Here is a 27,672-nt window from a genome sequence, read left to right on the forward strand (position 1 = left end):
CCCCTGCTCTGGCAGCACCTGGCCCCTGCCCCCTGCTCTGGCAGCACCTGGCCCCTGCCCCCTGCTCTGGCAGCACCTGCCCCCTGCTCTGGCAGCACCTGGCCCCTGCCCCTACCCTCTGCTCTGGCAGCACCTGCCCCTGCCCCCTGCCCTTGCCCCCTGCTCTGGCAGCACCTGCCCCTGCCCCCTGCCCTTGCCCCCTGCTCTGGCAGCACCTGCCCCTGCCCCCTGCCCCTACCCTCTGCTCTGGCAGCACCTGGCCCCTGCTCCTGCTCTGGCAGCACCTGGCCCCTGCTCTGGCAGCACCTGGCCCCTGCCCCTACCCCCTGCTCTGGCAGCACCTGGCCCCTGCCCCTACCCCCTGCTTTGGCAGCACCTGACTGTACTCACAAGCAATACGTCTGTCTTTTTGAGTCTGCGGTAATGAATAGGTTAATCCTTCATTCCTGGAATTTTTGGAATCCAGAACCTTGAGGTCGGAATGTACCAATGCGCAGACAGGTCTGCAGGGGGAGGGAGGAACGAGGACAACCTCTGTGGGGAATGGTTTGATCTCGTAGCCAGGGCTCCCCCCCCCGGGTTGGACGTGCAGTTGGTGTGTTCCGCTGGAAGCTCCTGTGTGAGCGGAGTGTGCAGGTTGGTACCTGCGGCCGGAGAGGTGAGATCGTCCGCGGCGGTGAGCGATGTGATCGGCGCGGCGGGGTGATCGGTGTCGCCGGTGCTACCTGGGAGCCCGTGGTTACCGGGTGCGGGGTGTGAGCCCCAGACTGATACATTGTAGCGGCTGCAGCGTAAGCGGGGGAGGTGTGTGTATATAGCATGTAGTGTGTGTATACAGTGTGGTGTGTATGATATGTGTGATGTGTATAGTGAGGCTGCTGTGTTCTGATGATGGATGGTTGTGTGATGGCCTATGTGTGATGTTCACTACTGACATCTAATGCCCATTACCATGATAGACAATGGGGACTATATTGTCTGTATTGTGTGTGTGTATATATACACACCTGGGCTATATCTGGGGGGACACCCTGAAGACTGTGTATACACCTGGGCTATATCTGGGGGGACACCCTGAAGACTGTGTATACACCTGGGCTATATCTGGGGGGACACCCTGAAGACTGTGTATACACCTGGGCTATATCTGGGGGGACACCCTGAAGACTGTGTATACACCTGGGCTATATCTGGGGGGACACCCTGAAGACTGTGTATACACCTGGGCTATATCTGGGGGGACACCCTGAAGACTGTGTATACACCTGGGCTATATCTGGGGGGACACCCTGAAGACTGTGTATACACCTGGGCTATATCTGGGGGGACACCCTGAAGACTGTGTACACACCTGGGCTATATCTGGGGGGACACCCTGAAGACTGTGTATACACCTGGGCTATATCTGGGTGGGGGGACACCCTGTAGACTGTGTATACACCTGGGCTATATCTGGGTGGGGGGACACCCTGTAGACTGTGTATACACCTGGGCTATATCTGGGGGGACACCCTGTAGACTGTGTATACACCTGGGCTATATCTGGGGGGACACCCTGTAGACTGTGTATACACCTGGGCTATATCTGGGGGGGAACCCTGTAGACTGTATACACCTGGGCTATATCTGGGGGGACACCCTGTAGACTGTATACACCTGGGCTATATCTGGGGGGGGAACCCTGTAGACTGTATACACCTGGGCTATATCTGGGGGGGGAACCCTGTAGACTGTATACACCTGGGCTATATCTGGGGGGGAACCCTGTAGACTGTATACACCTGGGCTATATCTGGGGGGGAACCCTGTAGACTGTATACACCTGGGCTATATCTGGGGGGGGGAACCCTGTAGACTGTATACACCTGGGCTATATCTGGGGGGGGGAACCCTGTAGACTGTATACACCTGGGCTATATCTGGGGGGGGGAACCCTGTAGACTGTATACACCTGGGCTATATCTGGGGGGGGAACCCTGTAGACTGTATACACCTGGGCTATATCTGGGGGGGGAACCCTGTAGACTGTATACACCTGGGCTATATCTGGGGGGGGAACCCTGTACACTGTATACACCTGGGCTATATCTGGGGGGGGACAACCTATAGACTGTGTATACACCTGGGCTATATCTGGGGGGGGACAACCTATAGACTGTGTATACACCTGGGCTATATCTGGGGGGGGGACAACCTATAGACTGTGTATACACCTGGGCTATATCTGGGGGGGGACAACCTGTAGACTGTGTATACACCTGGGCTATATCTGGGGGGGGACAACCTGTAGACTGTGTATACACCTGGGCTATATCTGGGGGAACCCTGTAGACTGTGTATACACCAGGGCTATATCTGGGGGGACACAACCTGTAGACTGTGTATACACCTGGGCTATATCTGGGGGGGGACACACCCTGTAGACTGTGTATACACCTGGGCTATATCTGGGGGGGACACACCCTGTAGACTGTGTATACACCTGGGCTATATCTGGGGGGGGGGGGGGACACCCTGTAGACTGTGTATACACCTGGGCTATATCTGGGGGGGACACACCCTGTAGACTGTGTATACACCTGGGCTATATCTGGGGGGGGGGGGGGGGACACCCTGTAGACTGTGTATACACCTGGGCTATATCTGGGGGGGGGGGGACACCCTGTAGACTGTGTATACACCTGGGCTATATCTGGGGGGGGGGGGGGACACCCTGTAGACTGTGTATACACCTGGGCTATATCTGGGGGGGGGGGACACCCTGTAGACTGTGTATACACCTGGGCTATATCTGGGGGGGGGGACACCCTGTAGACTGTGTATACACCTGGGCTATATCTGGGGGGGGGGGGGGGGACACCCTGTAGACTGTGTATACACCTGGGCTATATCTGGGGGGGGGACACCCTGTAGACTGTGTATACACCTGGGCTATATCTGGGGGGGGGGGACACCCTGTAGACTGTGTATACACCTGGGCTATATCTGGGGGGGGGGGGGACACCCTGTAGACTGTGTATACACCTGGGCTATATCTGGGGGGGGGACACCCTGTAGACTGTGTATACACCTGGGCTATATCTGGGGGGGGGGGACACCCTGTAGACTGTGTATACACCTGGGCTATATCTGGGGGGGGGACACCCTGTAGACTGTGTATACACCTGGGCTATATCTGGGGGGGGACACCCTGTAGACTGTGTATACACCTGGGCTATATCTGGGGGGGGACACCCTGTAGACTGTGTATACACCTGGGCTATATCTGGGGGGGGACACCCTGTAGACTGTGTATACACCTGGGCTATATCTGGGGGGGACACCCTGTAGACTGTGTATACACCTGGGCTATATCTGGGGGGGGAGGGGACACCCTGTAGACTGTGTATACACCTGGGCTATATCTGGGGGGGGGGACACCCTGTAGACTGTGTATACACCTGGGCTATATCTGGGGGGGGGGACACCCTGTAGACTGTGTATACACCTGGGCTATATCTGGGGGGGGGACACCCTGTAGGCTGTGTATACACCTGGGCTATATCTGGGGGGGGGGGGGGACACCCTGTAGACTGTATACGGGCTGTCCCCCCCCCAGATATAGCCCAGGTGTATACAGTCTACAGGGTGTCCCCCCCCCCCCCAGATATAGCCCAGGTGTATACACAGTCTACAGGGTGTCCCCCCCCAGATATAGCCCAGGTGTATACACAGTCTACAGGGTGTCCCCCCCCAGATATAGCCCAGGTGTATACACAGTCTACAGGGTGTCCCCCCCCCAGATATAGCCCAGGTGTATACACAGTCTACAGGGTGTCCCCCCCCCCCCCCAGATATAGCCCAGGTGTATACACAGTCTACAGGGTGTGTCCCCCCCCCAGATATAGCCCAGGTGTATACACAGTCTACAGGGTGTCCCCCCCCCCCCCCCAGATATAGCCCAGGTGTATACACAGTCTACAGGGTGTCCCCCCCAGATATAGCCCAGGTGTAGACTGTATATACACCTGGGCCATATCTGGGGGGGGCCGCCCTGTAGACTGTGTATACACTTGAGCTATATCTGGGGGGCACCCTATACCCTATATATCGTTCTCTGCAGAGTTGTCGGACATGTTGGCGTTTACTACTACTTGTATACAGGTGATTGACCCCTCTGTGTAGTATGAGGAGTTGTCCGGTGACAATGGATGACAGACCCCCCATGTGAGCTGTGCTGTATATACATATGTCTGCCCCCGCGCACGGTGAGGCGACACCTCCGCATATGTCTGCCCCCGCGCCACGGTGAGGCGACACCTCCGCATATGTCTGCCCCCGCGCCACGGTGAGGCGACACCTCCGCATATGTCTGCCCCCGCGCCACGGTGAGGCGACACCTCCGCATATGTCTGCCCCCGAGCCACGGTGAGGCGACACCTCCGCATATGTCTGCCCCCGCGCCACGGGGTGAGGCGACACCTCCGCCATTGGTACGCAGCCACTCTGTCGTCTGGCTGCTGACAGAATGTTTCCGTGCTCGGGATGGGATAACATATGGCAGTCATCACTCTTCCCATACGCGTCTGTCATGATTACTGCGGTGGAGCGGGTCAGACTGTGAATCACACAACTAATATGGCCGCCAGTGCGCTCCCACGATGGTTATTACTCGGCTTTTCCAGGACCCTGAATGGCGGATCTGCCCTAGGACCACTATGAAGCATGCCTTGTTAGTTGGGGGGCACAGATATGGAGGCCGCGGCGGTCCTTGGTGTGGGAATCTCTGCTGTTATTTTACGAGCAGGAAGTAATTCACTAATAAAAATAATCGTCATGGCCTCCTCTGCTGCTAATTCCAGTCTTCGGTATTTTAGGTGGAGACGTTGAGGTGCGGGCGGCGAGAGAATGTGATCCGGGCAGGTTCAGGGTGTACAGGCTCCTTCCTTCACCTCTATTGTGGTTTATAAAGGGGGCTGGCCGCCCCTGTCCCATCTATGTAAAAATACTAATGTACGGCCGGTGCAAAACCAATATGGCTGCCCAGAGCCTGGCGGCCATATTTCCACCAAAGACCTTCATGACATTTTAAGTGGGTGCTGAGTCCTGCAGTGACCCCTGAAATGAAGCTCTCCGACCTATAGATGTGGCCCACGTTCTCTAGACGCTATAAGTAGGCCCGACCTTTAGAGTGAGGGGCCCCCTTTGAACGGCTTCATTGCAGTAATTCCCTAAAAAGCTAATATTTTGGTTGCTAATAGTACCTCACATCCCATAGTGCAGTGGTGGGTGAAGGGGGCCATATGCAGCTACGTAGGGGTGTACTTAAAAAAAAATTGGGGCTCCAGGCTGCCATTAACCTATTGGGGAGGTTAGAGGGTGAACCCTGTCTAACGGCTTAGATGCCATGGTCACTGTTTACCAATGCATCTAAGGGGTTATCAGCTGGTTTCTGCTGTGTGATACAGCTGGCACCTGCAGAGTATAGAGCGGGCTCAGCACTTGAGCCTGTCCCTTACAAGTGCTCCCGAATTCTGCTATATCTGGAGGGCACCCTATAGACTGTGCATACACCCACCTTGGGCTATAACCGGGGGGCACCCTATAGACCTGTGCATACACCCACCTTGGGCTATAACCGGGGGGCACCCTATAGACCTGTGCATACACCCACCTTGGGCTATAACCGGGGGGGCACCCTAGAGACCTGTGCATACACCCACCTTGGGCTATATCTGGGGGCACCCTAGAGACCTGTGCATACACCTACCTTGGGCTATATATGGGGGGCACCCCAGAGATCTGTGCATACACCACCTTGGGCTATAAACCGGGTGGCACCCTATAGACCTCTGCATACACCCACCTTGGCTGTATCTGGGGGAGGGCACCCTATAGACCTCTGCATACACCCACCTTGGGCTATATCTGGGGGGGGGGCACCCTATAGACCTCTGCATACACCCACCTTGGGCTATATCTGGAGGGGGGCACCCTATATATCGATCTCCGCAGGAAGTAAGAAGTGGGCAGATGTCAAGTTGGGGACAGGGTCACTCTATAATAGGGTCTCATAGTGGTTAATTGTCAAGGGACTCTTTTAAGTAAGTTTTTATTCAGAGTGGGGAGCTAATTTCGCCCCATTGTGCCTTTTGAGGCCTTTCACTAGGCCTCATTTTCCAGAACCATCTTTGTTGCCTATAGCAACCAATCATAGCTCAGCTTTCAGTTTATATACTGCTCTGGTAAAATGAAAGCTGAGCTGTGATTGGTTGCTATGGGCAACAAAGCTAGTTTTGAGTCTTGCACTTGGCCTCAATCCTCAAAACTAGCTGGTAGCCCATAGCAACCAATTATAGCTCAGCTTTCATTTTATAAACTGCTCTGGTAAAATGAAAGCTGAGCTTTGATTGGTTGCAATGGACAACAGACCTTTTTTGTATTAGAGACTGTTGATCAATCTACCGCAGTGTGTTAAGACTGGGGGAGAGTGTCTCATGAGATATCCTTCCAGAACGACAGCCTGTGGAACAGTTACTGACAGTTCTGGCTCATTGACATTGAGAGGGGTTAGAAAAGGGGCTGCTCTATGACGTCCGTAGAGACCACCCCTTTAAGGGACGATTCCGACATTGCTGTCTGGCCCAGACGCCGCACAGACGCCCTGTGGCAACCGTCGACTGTGGGAAATGGTCTTGAGTGTAAAGGCAGAAGACGGCGGCTTCTTGAGGTTGAGGATTAACACTGTGGGGATTATGTCAGCGGAGGCCACGTTGCGAGCCCCGACGATTGTAGCATGTTCTGCAACACTCCAGAGCCGATGAGGTCACACATGAAAGTCTAAAGTGCGAGGAACAAGTTCTAGCAACGCTGTCGCCCTTTTTCAGGGTGATGATGATGATGGTTATTAAAGGGGGAGCGCACTTTGAAAATCTGTCATCCCCCTTGTATGACCGGTCACTGAGCACTACACCGCCTTATTTCCTTTGCATAACTCAAAACCTAAAGGAGACAAAAAAATATTAAAATATATATTTTTAATATTTATATCCATTCTTATCATTATTATTTTTTATTTATACATATATTTATTTAAAAAAATATTTGTAACTTTAAAAGATAGTAACATTTATATTTTATTATATATAAATTGTTTTTATTTATTTTTATAATATACCATATATATATTATAAAAATAAATAAAAATATATTTATATATAATAAAATATAAATGTCACTATTTTTTTATTATATATAAATATATTTTTTAATTTATTCTTATATATATATATATATATATATATATATATATATATATATATATATATATATATATATATATATATATATATTAAGAATAAATTAAAAAATATATTTATATATAATATATAAATGTTACTATTTTTTAAGTTGCATATATTTTTTTAAAATATATGTATAAATAAAATAACAAATATTAAAAATAATATATATGAATATATATATGAAATATATTATATTATTTATTTTACATAGCATTTACCACGTAAAAGAAAAATATTTAATATTTTTTTTATTTATTTTTTTTATATATTTAAATACTTGAGGTCCTCTAGGTTGAGCACCTGAGCTCCTACTTTCTTGGTCTCATTTGCAGCCCTCGGGGACCCGCCCGTACATCTTTAGATCCTCGTACATATCTCATCCTCCGGCTGTAGACAGACGCGTTCTCATCGTGCTTCTTGAAGACACCTCGGGGGATGCAGTCCTAGGAGCTCCTTTTAAAGGGAACATGTCATTCAGTATATAAAGCCCTTTTAAAATGTCACCATGAGGGTTTACATGACGGTAATAGGCTAAGATGTCACTCAGAATGTTTTAAGAGTCCGGTGGGTGGTCCTGATCTCCTTAGGAGTCATTCAGTGGTGGCTTATAGGCTGAGATTTGCATACCACACAGACGGAGGCGTACACTATGATTTCCTGTGCATAAAGCGGATTTCCCTGGAAAGGATGGGCGTGGCATTGTGTGACTCTTCGACAGACCAGAACCGCCCACCTGACTCTTATACACCTTTATCATATTCTCTCCCCCTTCCTTTATGCTGCTGGAGACATTTCGTAAATTGCACATTTTTAGAAATGTCTCATCATGTATAACGCTATGGTAGTGGGTTAAAATAGGGCGAACATCCCCCTTTAATTTTTTTTTTTTTTTTTTTTTCTCTCCAGGCTTTAGTGTACAGTGAGGAGACATGATGGTGGGATTTACCAAGGGGGCATTTCATGGCTAGGCAGGCTTGCCATTCGGGACTCGGTGGGAGCTGAAATGGCAGACATGTTGGTGAAATTTGGGGGGGTGACCATAATCTTGACCATTACAGCTGACAAAATTGATTGGCTCTTGACGTTTCCAAACCCCTGGTGGGCCAGTGTTCCTAGTGATGTCACTGTGTGATTGCATTGACCTCTAATTCACACGGATCCTCCGATCAGGCATGTAAATATTATCTGAGCTGCATCTGTTTTTCTTTGCCTGCTTATATAACACTCCACAAGCAATTAAAATGTGGTGTCATCCGCCTCCGTGGTGGCTCCCGGCGCCTGTAGGGCAGGTTTTGTCCATTGAAGTCAGTGGAGGCTAATGATACCTAATTAAAAAAAAAAAAAAAAAAATCATCCCCTTAAAGGGCTATTTCCTATTTTCATAAATGCCTATTTTTTTGAGAGCTGATTAAAAACAAGCACTTTTGCAATGTATTACTTATTAAAATGTATTATCGTTCTTGAGATATTAACACTTTTGTTTGCAGCTTGTTGCCTAGGAGACCGACCACTGCTGCTGTCTATCTTTGTAATCACTGCCAGCTTCAAAACAGTGCTTACAAGCGCCAAAGAAGAGATTATAGGCACTGCATATGTTCTGATGTCGGGCAGCGGTGGTCGGTCGCCAAGGTAACGAGCTGTAAACAAGTGTTAACATCTGAAGAAATGTTAAAAAAATCAATATTTTTGTTTACAGCTCGTTTTCTTGGAGACTGACCACTACGCTTTGCTTTTAATGTCTTTTCTTTGGCTTTGAAGCTGTCAGTGCTTAGAAGATAGCAGCAGTGGTCGGTCTCCTAGGCAACAAGCTGTCAGTGCTTAGAAGATAGCAGCAGTGGTCGGTCTCCTAGGCAACAAGATGTAAACAAGTGTTAATAGCTCAAGAACGACTACAAATTTTAACAAGCAGCAAATTGCAACATTGCTTGTATTTACCACCACTATCTGATAATACCCATATAAGAAAATGAGAATTGCCCTTTTAAAGGAACACTAAATTGTCCATTTGCTTCAGTACACTCTATTATTCCCTGTTATCAGCCATTCAGGTTTGCGTGAGGCTGACTCTATTGACAGGATGTCAAGAAATTCCCTATAATCGTGAGTTGGTGCTATAATACGGCCATCGTTAGGTGTGAATGATGTCTAATGTGCTGAATTTACGGTTAGTGGCCCTTTAAGAAAGCGGATCTGCTGGGGTCCGATTTAAGGCCAGGGGTTTTGGGGGTGCAAATTGGATCATAGCTCAGATTTAATATTTCTAGAAATGAACGCTGAGCTTTGGTTGGTTGATACGGACAACTAGGGCAACTCGGGGGCGGGACATAACACTGGCATTCTGTAATGTCCCGCCCCCGAGGAGCCTTTGCTATATATTTTAGTGTATAAATTGTCTAGAGTGTCCCTTTTGTTTTTGTTTTTTGTTCCAAATGAATTTATGAAGCCATTTTTAACTTTTAGTAGCCGTAATAAAAAAGTAAGCTCTGATTATAATAATTGTACGGTTACGGCACCGTTCTAATATAAGGTTATAAAGCAATAAAGGGAAATGACGCAGCTGCTACTGACACCTGAGTCCGACACCAGCTCTGACTAATGGCGGCTGCAGATGTCAGACGGCTGCTGGCCAAATGTGGGGATCAGCGGCTATCGGAGGCTGCGGCGGCTGCTTATCTCAGGAGTGAAGGTAAAGTCCAGCAAACCGCAGACAGATTATTGTTATCCGCCATGTCTACCCCTGGGATTGGGGAGGACTGAACATGTATTGGTTGCAGGAAGTGTCGGTGTACGCAGGAAGCCTGCGGAGTGATGTGGCCGGGGAGCAGCGCTGAGTCAGGCAGGTCCGGCATGTCCTCGCCCGCCGGGTGTAGTGCGGCTCCTTTACTCATTGGCGCTGAGTAAGGGATGTGCGGATTCACTGACACTTCCTGCTGCCAGATATTAATATTCTGTGCTGGGAGTACCACCAGTGACATCCCACTGGTGTATCTAAGCCTGTCATGTTGGGTACGATCTGCTGAAGCATGTATCTAAATCTATAATGTGTGATACTGACTGCTGTTTTGTGTGTATATATGAGCTGATTATTTGTACTACTGCCTGCCAAGTCTTTTATGTGTGATACTGTGTAGCTAAGCCAGTCATATTTGTTACTGCATCTAGTGCTGCTATGGATACTGTCTAAGTTGTTGTATCTAATCCCATCCTGTGTGATACTGTCTGCTGAGCCGTGTATCTAATCCTATCCTGTGATACTGTCTGCTGAGCTGTGTATCTAATCCTCTCCTGTGATACTGTCTGCTGAGCTGTGTATCTAATCCTATCGTGTGATACTTTCTGCTGAGCCGTGTATCTAATCCTCTCCTGTGTGATACTGTCTGCTGAGCTGTGTATCTAATCCTCTTCTGTATGATACGGTCTGCTGAGCCGTGTATCTAATCCTATCGTGTGATACTTTCTGCTGAGCTGTTTATCTAATACTCTCCTGTGTGATACTGTCTGCTGAGCTGTGTATCTAATCCTATGATACTGTCTGCTGAGCTGTGTATCTAATCCTCTCCTGTGTGATACTCTGCTGAGCTGTGTATCTAATCCTGTCCTGTGTGATACTGTCTGCTGAGCTGTGTATCTAATCCTGTCCTGTGTGATACTGTCTGCTGAGCTGTAGTATCTAGGACTCCTATTTGTGATACGGATACATTTACGCCGGTATATTTGTGCTGCTGTATCTAAGCCTATCATATGTTCCTCTCTGAGCCGGTGTACCTCAGCCTATTTTTTTGTGCTGTTTGCAGTGTCAGATGCTGCTGTATCTAGTCCTCTTGTGTGATACTTTGTGCGGAGCCGCTGTATCTAATCTCACACTGCTGTAATTTGCTGAGCCGGTGTATCTAAGCCTGTGATGTGTGATTCACCAATACCCCCCTTATTATGTAATGTTATAATCCTACGGCAAGAGGAGAGGGACATTTCCAGTAAACCTCCCGGGTGCAGCGGTCCTAGGTGACGTCATGTTACCGCCCCTGATGATGTCATCCTGACGATGATGTCATCACTGGCTGCTCGGCCAGGCGGGTCGCGCTGACACAAGCGCTATGTGATCTATACCCTCAGTATCGCGGCCAAATCTCCAGGCTGGGTGCCCGGCCTCCGCTTATAGTGGGCACCGACCCAACTGGCACTTAAAGGGCCCTAGATTTTTTTTTTTTTCCTGGTTCTGAGAGCACAGGGGCTTTCCGCCCTGACCTAACTTCTTGGGATTGTGCCGTGGCGGCCATATTGGATGTCACCCAGCTTTTCCAGGAACCGATTGGGAAATGTCGCAACAGATTTAATAAAGGCCGGTTACATCATGAGGATCTAAAATTATCACCTGACGTCATCCAAGGCCACGAGCGAGGTGCGGCGCCCGTCCGGTCCAAAATAGTCACCTTTAAGAGGAACCTGCCCCGTGCCCTATAGAGCTGGCTGCAATAAAGTCCGCTCCACCTGCGGTCACACAGAGGGCATGCGGCTAGGTGTGTCCGCGGGAGGTTGACTATTATAAGCCTATAATTGCCGCACCAGTGTGGACCCTGCCACGCGGCCTGTTATTTGTACCCCAGTGAATCACCGCCTGTCACCCGTCCTGCAGAGGAGCTCAGTGCACGGTGCGGGACATGGTGAACTACTGCACCCAGCAGAGAGTGCTACAGTAACTCCCAAGTCAGGGCAACACGTTGGTAATTACAATGTCAGGTAACTTGCTCTGCTACGTTTACTGTGGCTTTGCTACGTTGTCTGGTTTAGGCTGGGGCCGTGCTGCGTCGGCTCGGCTTGGGCCGTGCTGCGTCGGCTCGGCTCGGCTTGGGCCGTGCTGCGTCGGCTCGGCTCGGCTTGGGCCGTGCTGCGTCGGCTCGGCTCGGCTTGGGCCGTGCTGCGTCGGCTCGGCTCGGCTTGGGCCGTGCTGCGTCGGCTCGGCTCGGCTTGGGCCGTGCTGCGTCGGCTCGGCTCGGCTGGGGCCGTGCTGCGTCGGCTCGGCTCGGCTGGGGCCGTGCTGCGTCGGCTCGGCTCGGCTGGGGCCGTGCTGCGTCGGCTCGGCTCGGCTGGGGCCGTGCTGCGTCGGCTCGGCTCGGCTGGGGCCGTGCTGCGTCGGCTCGGCTCGGCTGGGGCCGTGCTGCGTCGGCTCGGCTCGGCTGGGGCCGTGCTGCGTCGGCTCGGCTCGGCTGGGGCCGTGCTGCGTCGGCTCGGCTCGGCTGGGGCCGTGCTGCGTCGGCTCGGCTCGGCTGGGGCCGTGCTGCGTCGGCTCGGCTCGGCTGGGGCCGTGCTGCGTCGGCTCGGCTCGGCTGGGGCCGTGCTGCGTCGGCTCGGCTCGGCTGGGGCCGTGCTGCGTCGGCTCGGCTCGGCTGGGGCCGTGCTGCGTCGGCTCGGCTCGGCTGGGGCCGTGCTGCGTCGGCTCGGCTCGGCTGGGGCCGTGCTGCGTCGGCTCGGCTCGGCTGGGGCCGTGCTGCGTCGGCTCGGCTCGGCTGGGGCCGTGCTGCGTCGGCTCGGCTCGGCTGGGGCCGTGCTGCGTCGGCTCGGCTGGGGCCGTGCTGCGTCGGCTCGGCTCGGCTGGGGCCGTGCTGCGTCGGCTCGGCTCGGCTGGGGCCGTGCTGCGTCGGCTCGGCTGGGGCCGTGCTGCGTCGGCTCGGCTGGGGCCGTGCTGCGTCGGCTCGGCTGGGGCCGTGCTGCGTCGGCTCGGCTCGGCTGGGGCCGTGCTGCGTCGGCTCGGCTCGGCTGGGGCCGTGCTGCGTCGGCTCGGCTCGGCTGGGGCCGTGCTGCGTCGGCTCGGCTCGGCTGGGGCCGTGCTGCGTCGGCTCGGCTCGGCTGGGGCCGTGCTGCGTCGGCTCGGCTCGGCTGGGGCCGTGCTGCGTCGGCTCGGCTCGGCTGGGGCCGTGCTGCGTCGGCTCGGCTCGGCTGGGGCCGTGCTGCGTCGGCTCGGCTCGGCTGGGGCCGTGCTGCGTCGGCTCGGCTCGGCTGGGGCCGTGCTGCGTCGGCTCGGCTCGGCTGGGGCCGTGCTGCGTCGGCTCGGCTCGGCTGGGGCCGTGCTGCGTCGGCTCGGCTCGGCTGGGGCCGTGCTGCGTCGGCTCGGCTCGGCTGGGGCCGTGCTGCGTCGGCTCGGCTCGGCTGGGGCCGTGCTGCGTCGGCTCGGCTCGGCTGGGGCCGTGCTGCGTCGGCTCGGCTCGGCTGGGGCCGTGCTGCGTCGGCTCGGCTCGGCTGGGGCCGTGCTGCGTCGGCTCGGCTCGGCTGGGGCCGTGCTGCGTCGGCTCGGCTCGGCTGGGGCCGTGCTGCGTCGGCTCGGCTCGGCTGGGCCGTGCTGCGTCGGCTCGGCTCGGCTGGGGCCGTGCTGCGTCGGCTCGGCTCGGCTGGGGCCGTGCTGCGTCGGCTCGGCTCGGCTGGGGCCGTGCTGCGTCGGCTCGGCTCGGCTGGGGCCGTGCTGCGTCGGCTCGGCTCGGCTGGGGCCGTGCTGCGTCGGCTCGGCTCGGCTGGGGCCGTGCTGCGTCGGCTCGGCTCGGCTGGGGCCGTGCTGCGTCGGCTCGGCTCGGCTGGGGCCGTGCTGCGTCGGCTCGGCTCGGCTGGGGCCGTGCTGCGTCGGCTCGGCTCGGCTGGGGCCGTGCTGCGTCGGCTCGGCTCGGCTGGGGCCGTGCTGCGTCGGCTCGGCTCGGCTGGGGCCGTGCTGCGTCGGCTCGGCTCGGCTGGGGCCGTGCTGCGTCGGCTCGGCTCGGCTGGGGCCGTGCTGCGTCGGCTCGGCTCGGCTGGGGCCGTGCTGCGTCGGCTCGGCTCGGCTGGGGCCGTGCTGCGTCGGCTCGGCTCGGCTGGGGCCGTGCTGCGTCGGCTCGGCTCGGCCGGGGCCGTGCTGCGTCGGCTCGGCTCGGCCGGGGCCGTGCTGCGTCGGCTCGGCTCGGCCGGGGCCGTGCTGCGTCGGCTCTGCTACATGCCCAGCAGCAGTATCCGCAGCCTTTCACATATGTCGTCTGTCTTGCTTTCAGGTTCGGGAGGTGAATGGCCGTCTGCCGGATCACACACGGTAAGAATCACTCCATGTGCGGTTACGGTTGTGTGGGGGAGGGGATCAGCCGAGTCCTGAAGGGCACTATGTACTGGAGCAAACCTACAGATCGGGAACCCTGGAAAGCTGGGTGACTATTCTTTTAAAACCCATCTTTCCCGGAATTCTGAATGGCAATACATATCGAAGCAAACGTATAGATCGGAAAGCTGGGTGATTGATGCTTTTAAAGCCCAGCTTTCCTGGAGTCCTGAATGGCAATGCGTACAGGAGCAAACATACAGATCAGGAATATGGGAAAGCTGGGTGATAATGCTTTTAAAACCCAGTTTTCCCAAAAATGGATATCCCTTTAGTAATAGGGATTATTAATTTATACTGAACAGAGGTGTGACCTGTAGGACCCTCACCAATCCGCAGGATGAAGGGGCCGCAGTGATTGGGGGGGGGGGGGGGTTGGGAGGGGGCTTTTGGTGGCTGTAGTGTAACCCAGCTTTCCCAGGATCAGAAATTGCTAAAATAAGTCTCAAATATAAGTTTTAATCAGTTTTCAGAGAAGTGACTGCGGGGGTTGCAGTAGTCCTGGCGGGAGAGGGGAGGGGGTGTCCTAAAAATATTGTTGTTGTAATGTGAGTGGCGGATTGTGCAGACACCAGCGAGGCGTGGACAATGGCATGCATTGTGTTAATGAGTGACAGGTCGCGGGGCTCGGGGAGCTGAGGACTCGCTGATCCCGGTGACGCCGCCGTCCGGAACAATCCCCGGCTTGTTGCGCAGGATGACAGGATTGTTTGCAGAAGTGACGGAAGCCTGATGTGTCCGTGAGTCAGCTGTAACCTTTGGCAGCGCGTCACGGCCGGGTGAGGAGGCGGCATGGCACCGGGGCCGGGAGAGGGGCGCCGGGGCCGGGAGAGGGGCACCGGGGGCAGCAGGTGCCTGGAGCCAGGTAAATGGGGGGTGACGTTTATACCCAGCGGGCATCTGCCAGGATTTTATGGTTCTGATGCCAGCGCTGGGTTGTTGGCGGTCTGTCTTCTGGGAGAGGCATGGGAAGGACCCCCACCGATCCGGACAATGAGGGGGACATAGCGCTGCATGGCGGTCTGACCCCTGAGACCCCCATCCTGAGAATGAGGGGAACATAGCGCTGCATGGCGGTCTGACCCCCATCCTGAGAATGAGGGTGACCTAGCGCTACATGACGGTCTGACCCCCGGGACCCCCATCCTGAGAGTGAGGGGACATAGCGCTGCATGGTGGTCTGACCCCTGAGACCCCCATCCTGAGAATGAGGGGACATAGCGCTGCATGGCGGTCTGACCCCTGAGACCTTCATAGGGGGACATAGCGCTGCATGGCGGTCTGACCCCTGGGACCCCCATCCTGAGAGTGAGGGGGACATAGCGCTGCATGGCGGTCTGACCCCTAAGACCCCCCCCCATCCTGAGAATGAGTGGGACATATCACATCATATAGATCTGACTTTTGGGACCCCCAGCTCCACTATTGCTGTGTTCATCCAGAGCCTGCTGGTTCAGGAGCACATTGCCAGAATAACTGACATCTACACTGTCGCCTAGCAATAGCCTAACATGCCATTCAGGATCTGCGGGAAGCTGGGTGACCGTATCTTCCGCTGGTTAGTGTGGAGACGAGTTCCGCAGTGAGTGGAAGGGGTTACCGTCTTCTGAGACCCTGTAATGTGAAGTGTGTCGCGTCTATGCGGACCCTCGGTTGTGTCTTGACTTGTATCCAGACGACTTCCCGATGGGGGGAGACGGCGACTCCGCGCTAAACGTTCAGCGACCAATTTGGCCGCAATTGAACCCCCATCTCTGAGTTGACCCCCCCTTTAGTCGCGTCGGACCCCCCTGGCATCTCCGCAGGGTCCCAGCATTGGGGCGGGGGGTGACTGTAGGGCTGGGTCAGGGTGTTCAGTGCTGCTGGGAGTTGTAGTGCGCTCGTTATCACCTGTATGGGCGAGGGTCTTCTATGAATCTTCGGATTTGGGTGCGATCTTGCATTTTTCGGGTGCCCCCTCCTCTCCGTGTCCTTTATCTGTGCAGCAGATGTCCTTGGAGTTGGTGTTTTTAGTTCTTGGCATTTGGTGTCGGGGAGGGGGGCGGCCGGGACCCTCCTGAGGTTTATTAGCTCCTCTTTTCCTCCCCTCCCCCATCGGTCTCCTTTCTTTGCCCATTTCCATTCATATTGACCTGGTAGACGCCTCTTCTTTGGTGCCTCTAGGGGAGATCCCGGTGTGGGGCAGGGGCTGGGGGGGTCTCTGGGGGTCTCCGTCTGAATCCAGTGTGATGACCTGTTGCCCCTTATCTCCGCAGGACGCTGGTAGGAGCTGCGGAGCCAAGATGGAGGTGAAGGGTCCCTGCGGCATCTCCACGTCAGGTAAAATACCGCACAGCGGCGTCTCACGTCACCCGGATCGCCCATTGGTCTATTGTGCAGAGGGGCCGCCGGACCCCCAATTGGTTCCATGGATCGGTTTCTTGACAAAACTCCAATATCGAGAGTCTCCAAGCAGCGACACTGAAGTAGAAGGAATAAGGAATACCGCCAAACCGTGCAAATGTCAGACATCACTGGGACAATGTGGCACCCCCAGAGTTGTCACTGCACCCCAAAAATGCTCCCCTCCCCCCTTAATGTCATACTCTCATGTTATACACATGCACCTATACACCACCTCAGCCCTGCAATGTGATGACAGCGCCACACACTGGTGTAGCTGCAGGGGTGGGCCGGGTCATGTATATTGAGACCCCCGGGTAGGGTAATAGGAGGCACAGATGACTCGGGGCCGGTGCCATCTCGGGCCTGTCATTTAGTAAGAATTTTAGGTGTTCCCCGCTTAATTGGTGTATGGTGAAGAATCCAGGAAACTGGGCACTGTGTTATTTGGGTTCTACTAGGTGATTTTATTAGTGCACTATATGGCGGTATTTGGGCATTGTTATTTGGGTTTTACTAGGTGACTTTATTAGTGCACTATATGGTGGTATTTGGGCATTATTGGGTTTTACTTGGTGGCAGTATTAGCGCACTAGGTGGCGGTATTTAGGAACTGTTATTTGGGTTCTACTAGGTGGCGGTATTAGTGCCTATATTGCAGTATTTGAGCATTGTGTTTGGGTTCTACTAGGTGGAGTTATTAGTGCATAATATGGCAGTATTTGGGCTCTGTATAATTTGGCTTCTACTAGGTGGCAATGTTAGTGCACTATATGGCAGTATTTGGGCACTGTTAATTGGGGTCTAGGTGGCGGTATTAGTGCACAATATGGCGGTATTTGGGCACTGTTATTTTGGTATCTCCTAGGTGGCGGTATTGGTGCACTATATGGCGCTATTTGGACACTGCTTGGATTGTACTAGGTGGCGGTATTAGTGCACCATATGGTGGTATTTTGGTATCTCCTAGGTGGCGGTATTGGTGCACTAGATGGCGGTATTTGGACACTGTTTGGGTTCTACTAGGTGGTGGTATTGGCTCACTATATGGCGGTATTTGGGCAATGTTATTTGATCTCTGCATAGGACCAATATTTGTGTGCCGCGCTGTGGGATATATGACTGTTACTTGTGGACTAGTAGGCAGTATTATGGGTGCACTGTATGGTGGAACATGGGCATTGATACTAGTATGTCTAGACTACACTATGGGCTACTACTAGACTATGGGCTATATGGCACAGTTAGCTACTGTATAGTCCTTGTGTCTGGGGCTATTAAGCAGTACTTTTAGTGCACGGTTTGGTGGTATATGGATACCGTATGACACACTTGATAACTGTATAGTTCTGTTATTTTGGCACTATTAGGCGGTATTATTAGGGCAGTGTATTGTGGTACATGATGCGCTGTATGGCCCTGTCATTTGAAATATTTATGGCACTTTAGACTACTCCTATATGGGCACTTCATGGCACTATTATTTTTATCCTTGCACTGTATAGTGATATTTGGGTGCCTTTTTTGGGTAACTATTGGCGGGATTATTCAGACAATTGATACATGTACATAGACTTCAGATCCTGGCTGCTAAGCTTTAGGGACCACTAAGTGGAGGGCAGTATACACTATTATGGTGCACTCTATGGCGGTATTATTTTAGAACTTTCCGGCACCAAATCCACGTAGACTTGAGGACCCTGTATTGCACCGTAATTTATGCACAACTACATGGCGGTATTATTAACGCACGATTTGGCGGTTTTAATAACCGGATCCCAGTTCTTTTGGGGGGTCTGATGTGTGTCCCCCCTCCCCGGTCTCTACAGGTGGGGCCCTTTTTGACGCCTCCTCTAAGCAGAGGGCCCAACTGATCTCCGACCTGGGAGAGAAGCAGCGAGATCTCCAGGAGTCCCTGCGGCAGAAGGTCCACGAGCTGCGCAGGCTGTGCCTGCAGGAGGCGGTGAGTACCAGGGCTGATAACAGAGAACAGCAGCACTCATTTTTCCAGCAGTTGGAGATAAGGTCTCCTTGTAATCGGTGACTGTGCGGGCTGACACGGGTGACGCTGATTCCGGTCTCTGCCCCCATCGGGGTGACGAGGCTTTACTGATATCTCCTGCCGGAGCCATGGAGGTGGCAGCCATGTCCTGTCCTGACGTCTCACCCCGCCCTGCCGTGTTTCCCCACAGGAGCTGACGGGGCAGGTCCCCCCAGAGTACCCCCTGGAGTACGGCGAGAGACCCCCAATCGTCACGAGGCGGCAGAAGGCGTTTCGAGTGAGTGCTGCTACTGTAACCAGAGCGGAGGTGAGAGGACGCAGAAACATACCGCCAATCCACACAAGTAATCACTGGAGGGTCCGGCTGCTGAGACCCCCACAGATCCCAACACCAGCGGGCTCAAGTGAATGGAGCAGTAGTGAGCATGTGCGGCCACCGCTTCTACAGACGGTGGGCGGAGCAGCGGTCCCATGTGTTCACTCCCTCCCCATTCACACCGGTGACTCTGGGACCCCCTTTTTTCTGATCGGCGGGGTCTTTAGTGGTTGCCCCTCCCCTTCCCCACCTTACAGCATTCTTACATTTATAGTGTGGATAAATGTAAGCTTGGATGTCCGTCTCCTGTGCACCGCCCTCCCCATTTTGGGTGTCCGGCTCCTGCGCACTCGCGCTGACCTCCCTCACCCTTCTCCTGCGCACTTGCGCCGCCCTCCCCCACCCTTTTGGCCATCCAGCTGCTATGCACTGGTGCCGTCCTCCCCCACCCTTCTGGGTGTCCGGCTCCTGCGCACTCGCGCCGCTCTCCCCCACCTTTTTGGCTGTCCGGCTCCTGCGCACTCGAGCTGCCCTCCCCCACCCAATTGGCCATCCGGCTGCTGTGCACTGGTGCCGCCCTGCCCCACCCTTCTGGGTGTCCGGCTCCTGTGCACTCGCGCCGCTCTTCCCCACCCTTTTGGCTGTCCGGCTCCTGCGCACTCGTGCCGCCCTCCCCCTTTGGGTGTCTGGCTCCTTCGCACTCACGCCGCCTCCCCCACCCTTTTAGGCATCCCACTCCTGTGCACTCGCGCCGCCCTCCCCTACCCTTTTGGCTGTCCGGCTCCTGCGCACTCGCGCCGCCTCCCCCCACCCTTTTGGGCATCCCACTCCTGCGCATGCGCCGCCCACCCTATTTTTTACTTTTTATTAGGGGTCCTAAATTGATTCAGCCAGGAACACAGCTGACAGTCGGTGATACTGGGATGTCACCAGCGCTCGGATCACTGCTCTCATCCGTATTGGAGCGGTTTTATTCCTGGGGACCGGAGAGCCTGGTCCTGGCGTCCTCTCGAGACTCCGGCTGCATCTGAATGAACATGGCTGGCGTCCGTCCAGTGCAGTCAGGTGCAGCCTGTCCTTGGAGGGGGGGAGGACGCGGCGGTGTGGTGGGGGGGGTGGAGGACGCGGTGGTGGGGGGGGGGGGGGGCGCGGTGGCGGCGGTGACCTTGAGGCTCATTTCTGATAACGATGTTGTTTGTCCTCTGAGGATTCGGGACATTAGGAAGCAATTTCCAAATATTACCCCAGTAATTACAGATGATGGGAGATAATGGAGCCGTGCGGCCTCATCGGCGCCATCTGATGGCTGTTCATGGCGTCGCACGTGTTCACCAAGGATCGTTCATTTCCAAAATACGCCGTCAGGACCGGGGCAACACCTTTTTTTACACTTCATTATTAACCCTCTCTTTTCCGGCAGGAGGTCCAGCTGGAGCGCTTGGAGAGGGACTTTGCTCTGCAGCTGCAGATGTCGGAGGCGGCCCGGAAGCTGAGCCTGGCAGCGGAGCAGAGCGCGGAGCTGACGTTGGAGCAGCGCAGGAAGCGGCGGCTGGTGTATCTGGATGCGCTACGTCGACTGCAGGAGTTGGAGGAGCAGAGCAACAACCTGCGCAGGAAGCTGGGCATGAGACCCACGCACCGGGTGCCGCACAGCCTGCTGGGTGAGTTAGTGCCGCCATAGCACTCTCATCTCCATTACATACTCCCAAGGTCGCGTCCTGTGACCCTTTTGCTCCGTTTATTGCAGATGAATCGTACCAATCCGAATGCAGCTCGTTATCAGAGAGCGCCAGCCATGGTGAGACCATCGCGGGTCATTAATGGGCTAATCAGGGCATTATGGGGGGCGTTGGGTAACTCCGCTGCTCTCCTGCAGATGACGTCCTATCGGCCACTATGCGTCCGTCTCCCCCACGATTGACTGAACACTCCCGGGCCGTCTCCAGCAGTCCGGAGAGAAGAGTCGGGTGGAAAGCGTCACCAGTGGAGCTGTACTGCGAGGTCCACAACCGGCGCAACTCCATGGCGAGCGCAGCAAGGTAAGGCTATGGGGCTGCTACTTGGGCCCAGGGGCTATCACCGTCTAATCTAGCACCGTATGTTATAGTCATCTAGGCTTTCATGTTGGTGCACAGTGTAATAAACCCCTTCGGGGGGGTTACAATTATTTTTTGGATCCATATTTGTTCCAGTGGTCACTTATTTTGTTAACTAACACAGCACCATCATTGTTCATGTGGTTGTGTTTGGTACTGCACCTCAGCTCCATTCATGTGAATAGTGCAGAACCACATGGATTATTTTCATGTTGGTGCACGGTGTAATAAGCCTCTCTATTGCCTATAGAAAGTACCCTGGGGGGGTTACAAATATTTTTTGGATCCATATTGGTTGCAGTGGCAACTTATTGTGGTAATTAATGTAGCGCCATCTTTGTTCATGTGTTCGCGTTTGGTACTGCACCTCAGATCCATTCATGTAAATAATGCAGAACTACATGGATTATTTTCATGTTGGTGCACGGTGTAAAAAGCCTCTCTATGGCCTATAAGTACCCTTTGGGGGGGGTTACAATTATTTTTTTGGATCCATATTGGTTCCAGTGGCCACTTATTTTGTTAACTAACGCAGCACCATCATTGTTCATGTGGTTGCGTTTGGTACTGCACCTCAGCTCCATTCATGTGAATAGTGCAGAACCACATGGATTATTTTCATGTTGATGCTCGGTGTAATAAGCCTCTCTGTGGCCTATAGAAAGTACCCTGGGGGGGTTACAAATATTTTTTGGATCCATATTGGTTCCAGTGGCAACTTATTGTGGTAATTAATGTAGCGCCATCCTTGTTCATGTGTTCGCGTTTGGTACTGCACCTCAGCTCTATTCATATGAATAGGGCAGAAGTTCAGTACCGCATGGATTTGAGCGACACTGTGGCGTCTACTGCAATGAAAGGGCTACAGGGTTCATTGTTGGGGGCACCAGCCATGGACCCCCCCCCCCCCTATTTTTTGTAACACATCAATGGCAGGTCCTGGAAGGACTATCATAGTAGTGTGGAGGAGGAGAGGACTGATTATACCTATATACGGTATTCCACATTTCATAGCGGCTTTTCTTTTTTCCACCCACAGCCCCACTAGGTCGTTCCCTCGGAGTCTGTCCAGTCTGGAGGGCCGGAGTGTCCCCGCTACCCCCATCCTGAGCCGTAATGCCTGCAGCAGCTCTGCCCTGAGGTGGGTATTGAGGGGGGGGGTCATTTTGACAGATATGGCCAACCTAGTTTATGGTGTGGGGGTAGAAATGACGACAACATCAGATATTTGGGAGGATTGTGTAGTTGAGCATGCATATGTGTTCGAGGGGTCAGGCCGCAGCTCCCATGCCAATCCCTTCTCCTTCGTCTTCCAGGTCGGACAGCTCCGGGCTATCGCAGAGACAGTGGACTGGGAGCCAGGACTCTCAGGTGGGCTTCCCCTGCGATCGTCCGAACGTCCATTCCACCCGGAGCCGTCGCAGTAACAGCTCGGAAGCTTTGATCGAGAGACCACCTCCTACCGAGACCCAGGGAAAACCGTCCTTCAAGAGTTCGGAGGCTCTAAGTGAGCGCCCACAGCCTGGCACGACGGTGTCCTCGCACCACCAGCAACGGGGGGCAAGATCTCCGGATCCCCGGACGCCCAACGCCAATCCTCGGCTGCCCTACGAAGATATCTTGCTGGATTATTACATGGAACGGCAGCAGCAACAGCCGCGAGGATGGGTGGAACCCGACGGGCACTGGTGGGTAGAGCCCGAAGCTCCGTGGTGGGCCGATCCTGACTGCAGCAGCAGCCATTATTCGCGGCGGGATGGTTATTATGAGGGGTATCCTGGAAGTCCGGCCCTGAGGAGCCGCGCCGAAACCCAACAGCGCAGGAATGTGGCCCGCAACAAGTCTTGTGGCCCCCATTTGACTGACACCTCCCACTTCCAGCAGCCTTGGCACGCTGATGGCTTCCAACAACGCCCCGCTGCTCAGGTTTCCCATCCGGGTCCACGTTCTCGGAGCCAACCGCGCGCTCCGCCACCGGAGACGATGGAGAGGAACGTGCATAAAGCTTTGGCACTGGAGGGACTTCGGGACTGGTACCTTCGCAATTCAGCGGCACCGGGCGGAGTGCAGAGGGGCCCCATCCCTGCCCACATGCAATACCCCAGATACTACCGGCCCGGCTACCACGACGGACACTACCAGGCGGGGTCCCCTCTTCCGCACTCAATCAGTTTCACAGGGGCCCCAATGCATGGCAGGTATGAGATTTTCTACTAGACGCCGGGTCCTGCCACTCACTCGCCTTTGCTCCGTCCGCCTCCGCTCATTCGCCTTTGCTCCGTCCGCCTCCGCTCACTCGCCTTTGCTCCGTCCGCCTCCACTCACTCGCCTTTGCTCCGTCCGCCTCCGCTCACTCGCCTGTGCTCCCGGCCGCCTCCGCTCACTCGCCTGTGCTCCCGGCCGCCTCCGCTCACTCGCCTGTGCTCCCGGCCGCCTCCGCTCACTCGCCTGTGCTCCCGGCCGCCTCCGCTCACTCGCCTGTGCTCCCGGCCGCCTCCGCTCACTCGCCTGTGCTCCCGGCCGCCTCCGCTCACTCGCCTGTGCTCCCGGCCGCCTCCGCTCACTCGCCTGTGCTCCCGGCCGCCTCCGCTCACTCGCCTGTGCTCCCGGCCGCCTCCGCTCACTCGCCTGTGCTCCCGGCCGCCTCCGCTCACTCGCCTGTGCTCCCGGCCGCCTCCGCTCACTCGCCTGTGCTCCCGGCCGCCTCCGCTCACTCGCCTGTGCTCCCGGCCGCCTCCGCTCACTCGCCTGTGCTCCCGGCCGCCTCCGCTCACTCGCCTGTGCTCCCGGCCGCCTCCGCTCACTCGCCTGTGCTCCCGGCCGCCTCCGCTCACTCGCCTGTGCTCCCGGCCGCCTCCGCTCACTCGCCTCCGCTCACTCGCCTGTGCTCCCGGCCGCCTCCGCTCACTCGCCTCCGCTCACTCGCCTGTGCTCCCGGCCGCCTCCGCTCACTCGCCTGTGCTCCCGGCCGCCTCCGCTCACTCGCCTGTGCTCCCGGCCGCCTCCGCTCACTCGCCTGTGCTCCCGGCCGCCTCCGCTCACTCGCCTGTGCTCCCGGCCGCCTCCGCTCACTCGCCTGTGCTCCCGGCCGCCTCCGCTCACTCGCCTGTGCTCCCGGCCGCCTCCGCTCACTCGCCTGTGCTCCCGGCCGCCTCCGCTCACTCGCCTGTGCTCCCGGCCGCCTCCGCTCACTCGCCTGTGCTCCCGGCCGCCTCTGCTATAATGTTATTCCGCGTCTTTCCATTTTCCGGCCTCTGCGGTGTCGCAGCTTCTGGCCTCGGTCCTGCTGAAAATGAGCTTGTCTCTGGGATTCGTGGCAGTCGCCGTGTCCTGCGCTGTCCTCTATGGAGACTCCGACACATCTGCACACGACGGATCCTACAGAGACCTCATTGTCTGCAATGGACGTGCGGCCGTCAGCTGTAACACTGAGGAAGCTACTGGGAAAAAAAACTGCACCGGCCTAAGTCACACTATGCAGAAAAAAAACTGCACGATGAGGACCATCTTATTACACACTGTACAGTGTATATATAGTAATAATCTACGGGAAAAGCTAGGTTGGATTGTAAAAAAATAATGTATTGTCCTGCAGAGCTGCACTCGCTATTCTGCTGGTGCAATCACTGTGTACATACATTACTGATCCTGAGTTACCTCCTGTATTATACTTCAGAGCTGCACTCACTATTCTGCTGGTGCAGTCACTGTGTACATACATTACTGATCCTGAGTTATCTCCTGTATTATACTCCAGAGCTGCACTCACTATTCTGCTGGTGCAGTCACTGTGTACATACATTACATTACTGATCCTGAGTTACCTCCTGTATTATACTCCAGAGCTGCACTCACTATTCTGCTGGTGCAGTCACTGTGTACATACATTACTGATCCTGAGTTACCTCCTGTATTATACTCCAGAGCTGCACTCACTATTCTGCTGGTGCAGTCACTGTGTACATACATTACATTACTGATCCTGAGTTACCTCCTGTATTATACTCCAGAGCTGCACTCACTATTCTGCTGGGGCAGTCACTGTGTACATACATTACATTACTGATCCTGAGTTATCTCCTGTATTATACCCCAGAGCTGCACTCACTATTCTGCTGGTGCAATCACTGTGTACATACATTACATTACTGATCCTGAGATACCTCCTGTATTATACCCCAGAGCTGCACTCACTATTCTGCTGGTGCAGTCACTGTGCACCTACATTACATTACTGATCCTGAGTTACCTCCTGTATTATACTCCAGAGCTGCACTCACTATTCTGCTGGGGCAGTCACTGTGTACATACATTACATTACTGATCCTGAGTAACCTCCTGTATTATACTCCAGAGCTGCACTCACTATTCTGCTGGGGCAGTCACTGTGTACATATATTACATTACTGATTCTGTACTGAACCTGCATTATATCCTGCATTATACTACAGAGCTGCACTCACCATTCTGTTGACTGTAATCACCAGAGCATACTGTGTGCAGATTCTGTACATGCACGGAGTTTTCAGTTGAACCTCACAAAATAGTGAGTGCAACTCTGGAGTATAATACAGTATATAACTCAGGATCAGTACAGGTTAAGTAATGTAATATAATGTACACAGTGGCTCCACCAGCAGAATGAGTGCAGCTCTGGAGTATAATATAGGAGGTAACTCAGGATCTGTAATGTATGTACCAGCAGAATAGTGAGCACAGCTCTGAGGTATAATACAGGATATAACTCAGGATCAGTAATGTAATGTATGTACACAGTGACTGCACCAGCAGAATAGCGAGTGCAGCTCTGGAGTATAATACAGGAGGTAACTCAGGATCAGTAATGTATGTACACAGTGACTGCACCAGCAGAATAGTGAGTGCAGCTCTGGAGGATAATACAGGATGTAACTCAGGATCAGTAATGTAATGTATGTACACAGTGACTGCACCAGCAGAATAGTGAGTGCAGCTCTGGAGTATAATACAGGAGGTAGCTCAGGATCAGTAATATATGTACACAGTGACTGCACCAGCAGAATAGTGAGTGCAGCTCTGGAGTATAATACAGGATGTAACTCAGGATCAGTAATGTAATGTATGTACACAGTGACTGCACCAGCAGAATAGTGAGTGCAGCTCTGGAGTATAATACAGGAGGTAGCTGACCTTGTCTTATATAGATTTTTCTATGCACACTGTACGGTGTGGTTTCTGGACCTAGGTGAACATTCTTCCGTTCCCCGGGCGGCTCGTTCCCTCGTTCCCGGCATCTCGTGTCTCGTCCTCGGTGGGATCTTTATAGTAACATTATATCGGAATGTTTTTGTTTTTTGTGTTTTTGTTTTGCTGTTCCTTTTGTGCTTTTTTTTGTTTTTCACATTTTTGTTTCTGGGGGACCCGGACCCTATAAAGTGTAGCTCCACCTTGAGATCCGGCCACATAGACAACTATCTGCTTCCAATACGGGGGGGTCCTCTGAGGGATATTGGGGGTCGAAGGTGGGGCTGCACTTTCCGTCCTTGGTTATTGTGCGCTGCTTTGTACATGTCTAATGCTTTGTTTCTGCTTTTGCCCCCCCCCCTTTTTTTTTTCCGCCATCTTGCTCCACCCCTACATATCACATGACACTTTACATACAACCCCATGGTACCCCGACTTTCTCGCTTCTTCTTTTTCTGACTTTTTCCATACTCTTCCATTTCTACTACGTTTTCCTTCACTTTCCCCCTTCATCTATCACCGGCTCCTTCCTCAGACACTTTTCAGAGTACGGTGATGAGGATCTGTACAGCCCGTCCTCCGTGGCCCCCCGGACGCAGGGGCAGCGGTCGGCGGAGGGTACGCCGCCCGGGACTTTAGTCTGACACTGGAACCCCCCCCCCCAGAACCATAACGGACGGATCCGATCCTTCAGCGCGGAGCCAAACGAGGAGTCAAAACGAGGAGCGCTCTTTCAAGAAAAAGATGGCGCCCGCATCCCTCCACCAAATGTGGCAGGAGCTGTCGGTCAGCAGGCTCTCGCCTCCAGTGCAATAAGGACCCCCTCAAAATTTTGCACCAATTTGGGCAGAAAGAGGTTAATTTGCTGCAAAGGGGAATCTTCTAGATCCATTTTTCTGTTCTTTTATGGTCAAGAATGCCAAGTAGCCCTTATGGAGAATGCAGCTCCTCCCTGGCGGGGGTGTATTATATGTATACTGTTCCTGTCCGGGTCGGTTATTATGTGTTCTGTGCAGTCGCTGGCGTCCGTCCCCCGCAGAGAAGCGTGATTCCTGCGCCGCTTATCTCCATAGGAGCTGTGACCTTCAAGAGGACGTGGCCGAGCTCGGTGGTTGTCAATCGTTCTCCGAGACCCTCCTTACTGTATACTTTACTGTCTTCACACTGAATGTTATTGAGTACAGACACTGGAGAGTTATTATAAGGGGGCAGGGGGGGAAGGGGGGTTCATTTTTCGCCCCTTGGATGGAGGAGGGGGGCCG

General features: G+C 54.1%; 1 protein-coding gene across 5 annotated transcripts; it reads left to right on the plus strand.

Annotated features, from left to right (window-relative positions):
* Positions 1-578: 578 nt before the first annotated feature.
* On the plus strand, positions 579-27,600 carry CCDC120 (coiled-coil domain containing 120). 5 transcript variants are annotated; one of them, XM_075324616.1, is made up of 11 exons: positions 579-636; positions 14,291-14,328; positions 16,647-16,710; positions 18,603-18,736; positions 18,966-19,082; positions 20,512-20,752; positions 20,839-20,889; positions 20,968-21,130; positions 22,227-22,328; positions 22,504-23,385; positions 26,946-27,600. In XM_075324616.1, exons 3-11 carry the CDS (start codon positions 16,674-16,676, stop codon positions 27,052-27,054), a joined length of 1,836 nt encoding a protein of 611 aa, XP_075180731.1. In that variant the 5' UTR covers positions 579-636; positions 14,291-14,328; positions 16,647-16,673; the 3' UTR covers positions 27,055-27,600. The 5 variants fall into 5 exon arrangements, with proteins under 5 accessions (XP_075180731.1, XP_075180734.1, XP_075180733.1 ...); XM_075324619.1 differs by having other exon boundaries at positions 597-658; XM_075324618.1 differs by lacking the exon at positions 579-636 and adding an exon at positions 760-804.
* The last annotated feature ends 72 nt before the right edge of the window (positions 27,601-27,672 follow it).

The sequence above is a fragment of the Anomaloglossus baeobatrachus genome, chromosome 9 (assembly GCF_048569485.1).
Source record: "Anomaloglossus baeobatrachus isolate aAnoBae1 chromosome 9, aAnoBae1.hap1, whole genome shotgun sequence".
NCBI lineage: Eukaryota > Metazoa > Chordata > Amphibia > Anura > Aromobatidae > Anomaloglossus > Anomaloglossus baeobatrachus.

Excerpts from the sequence above, each read along its gene's own strand:
- CCDC120 (XM_075324615.1), top strand. Across the intron at positions 19,083-20,511 it reads CTACTGTAACCAGAGCGGAG|GAGGTCCAGCTGGAGCGCTT; the intron begins GTGAGAGGACGC and ends CTTTTCCGGCAG. Across the intron at positions 22,329-22,503 it reads TGCAGCAGCTCTGCCCTGAG|GTCGGACAGCTCCGGGCTAT; the intron begins GTGGGTATTGAG and ends TTCGTCTTCCAG.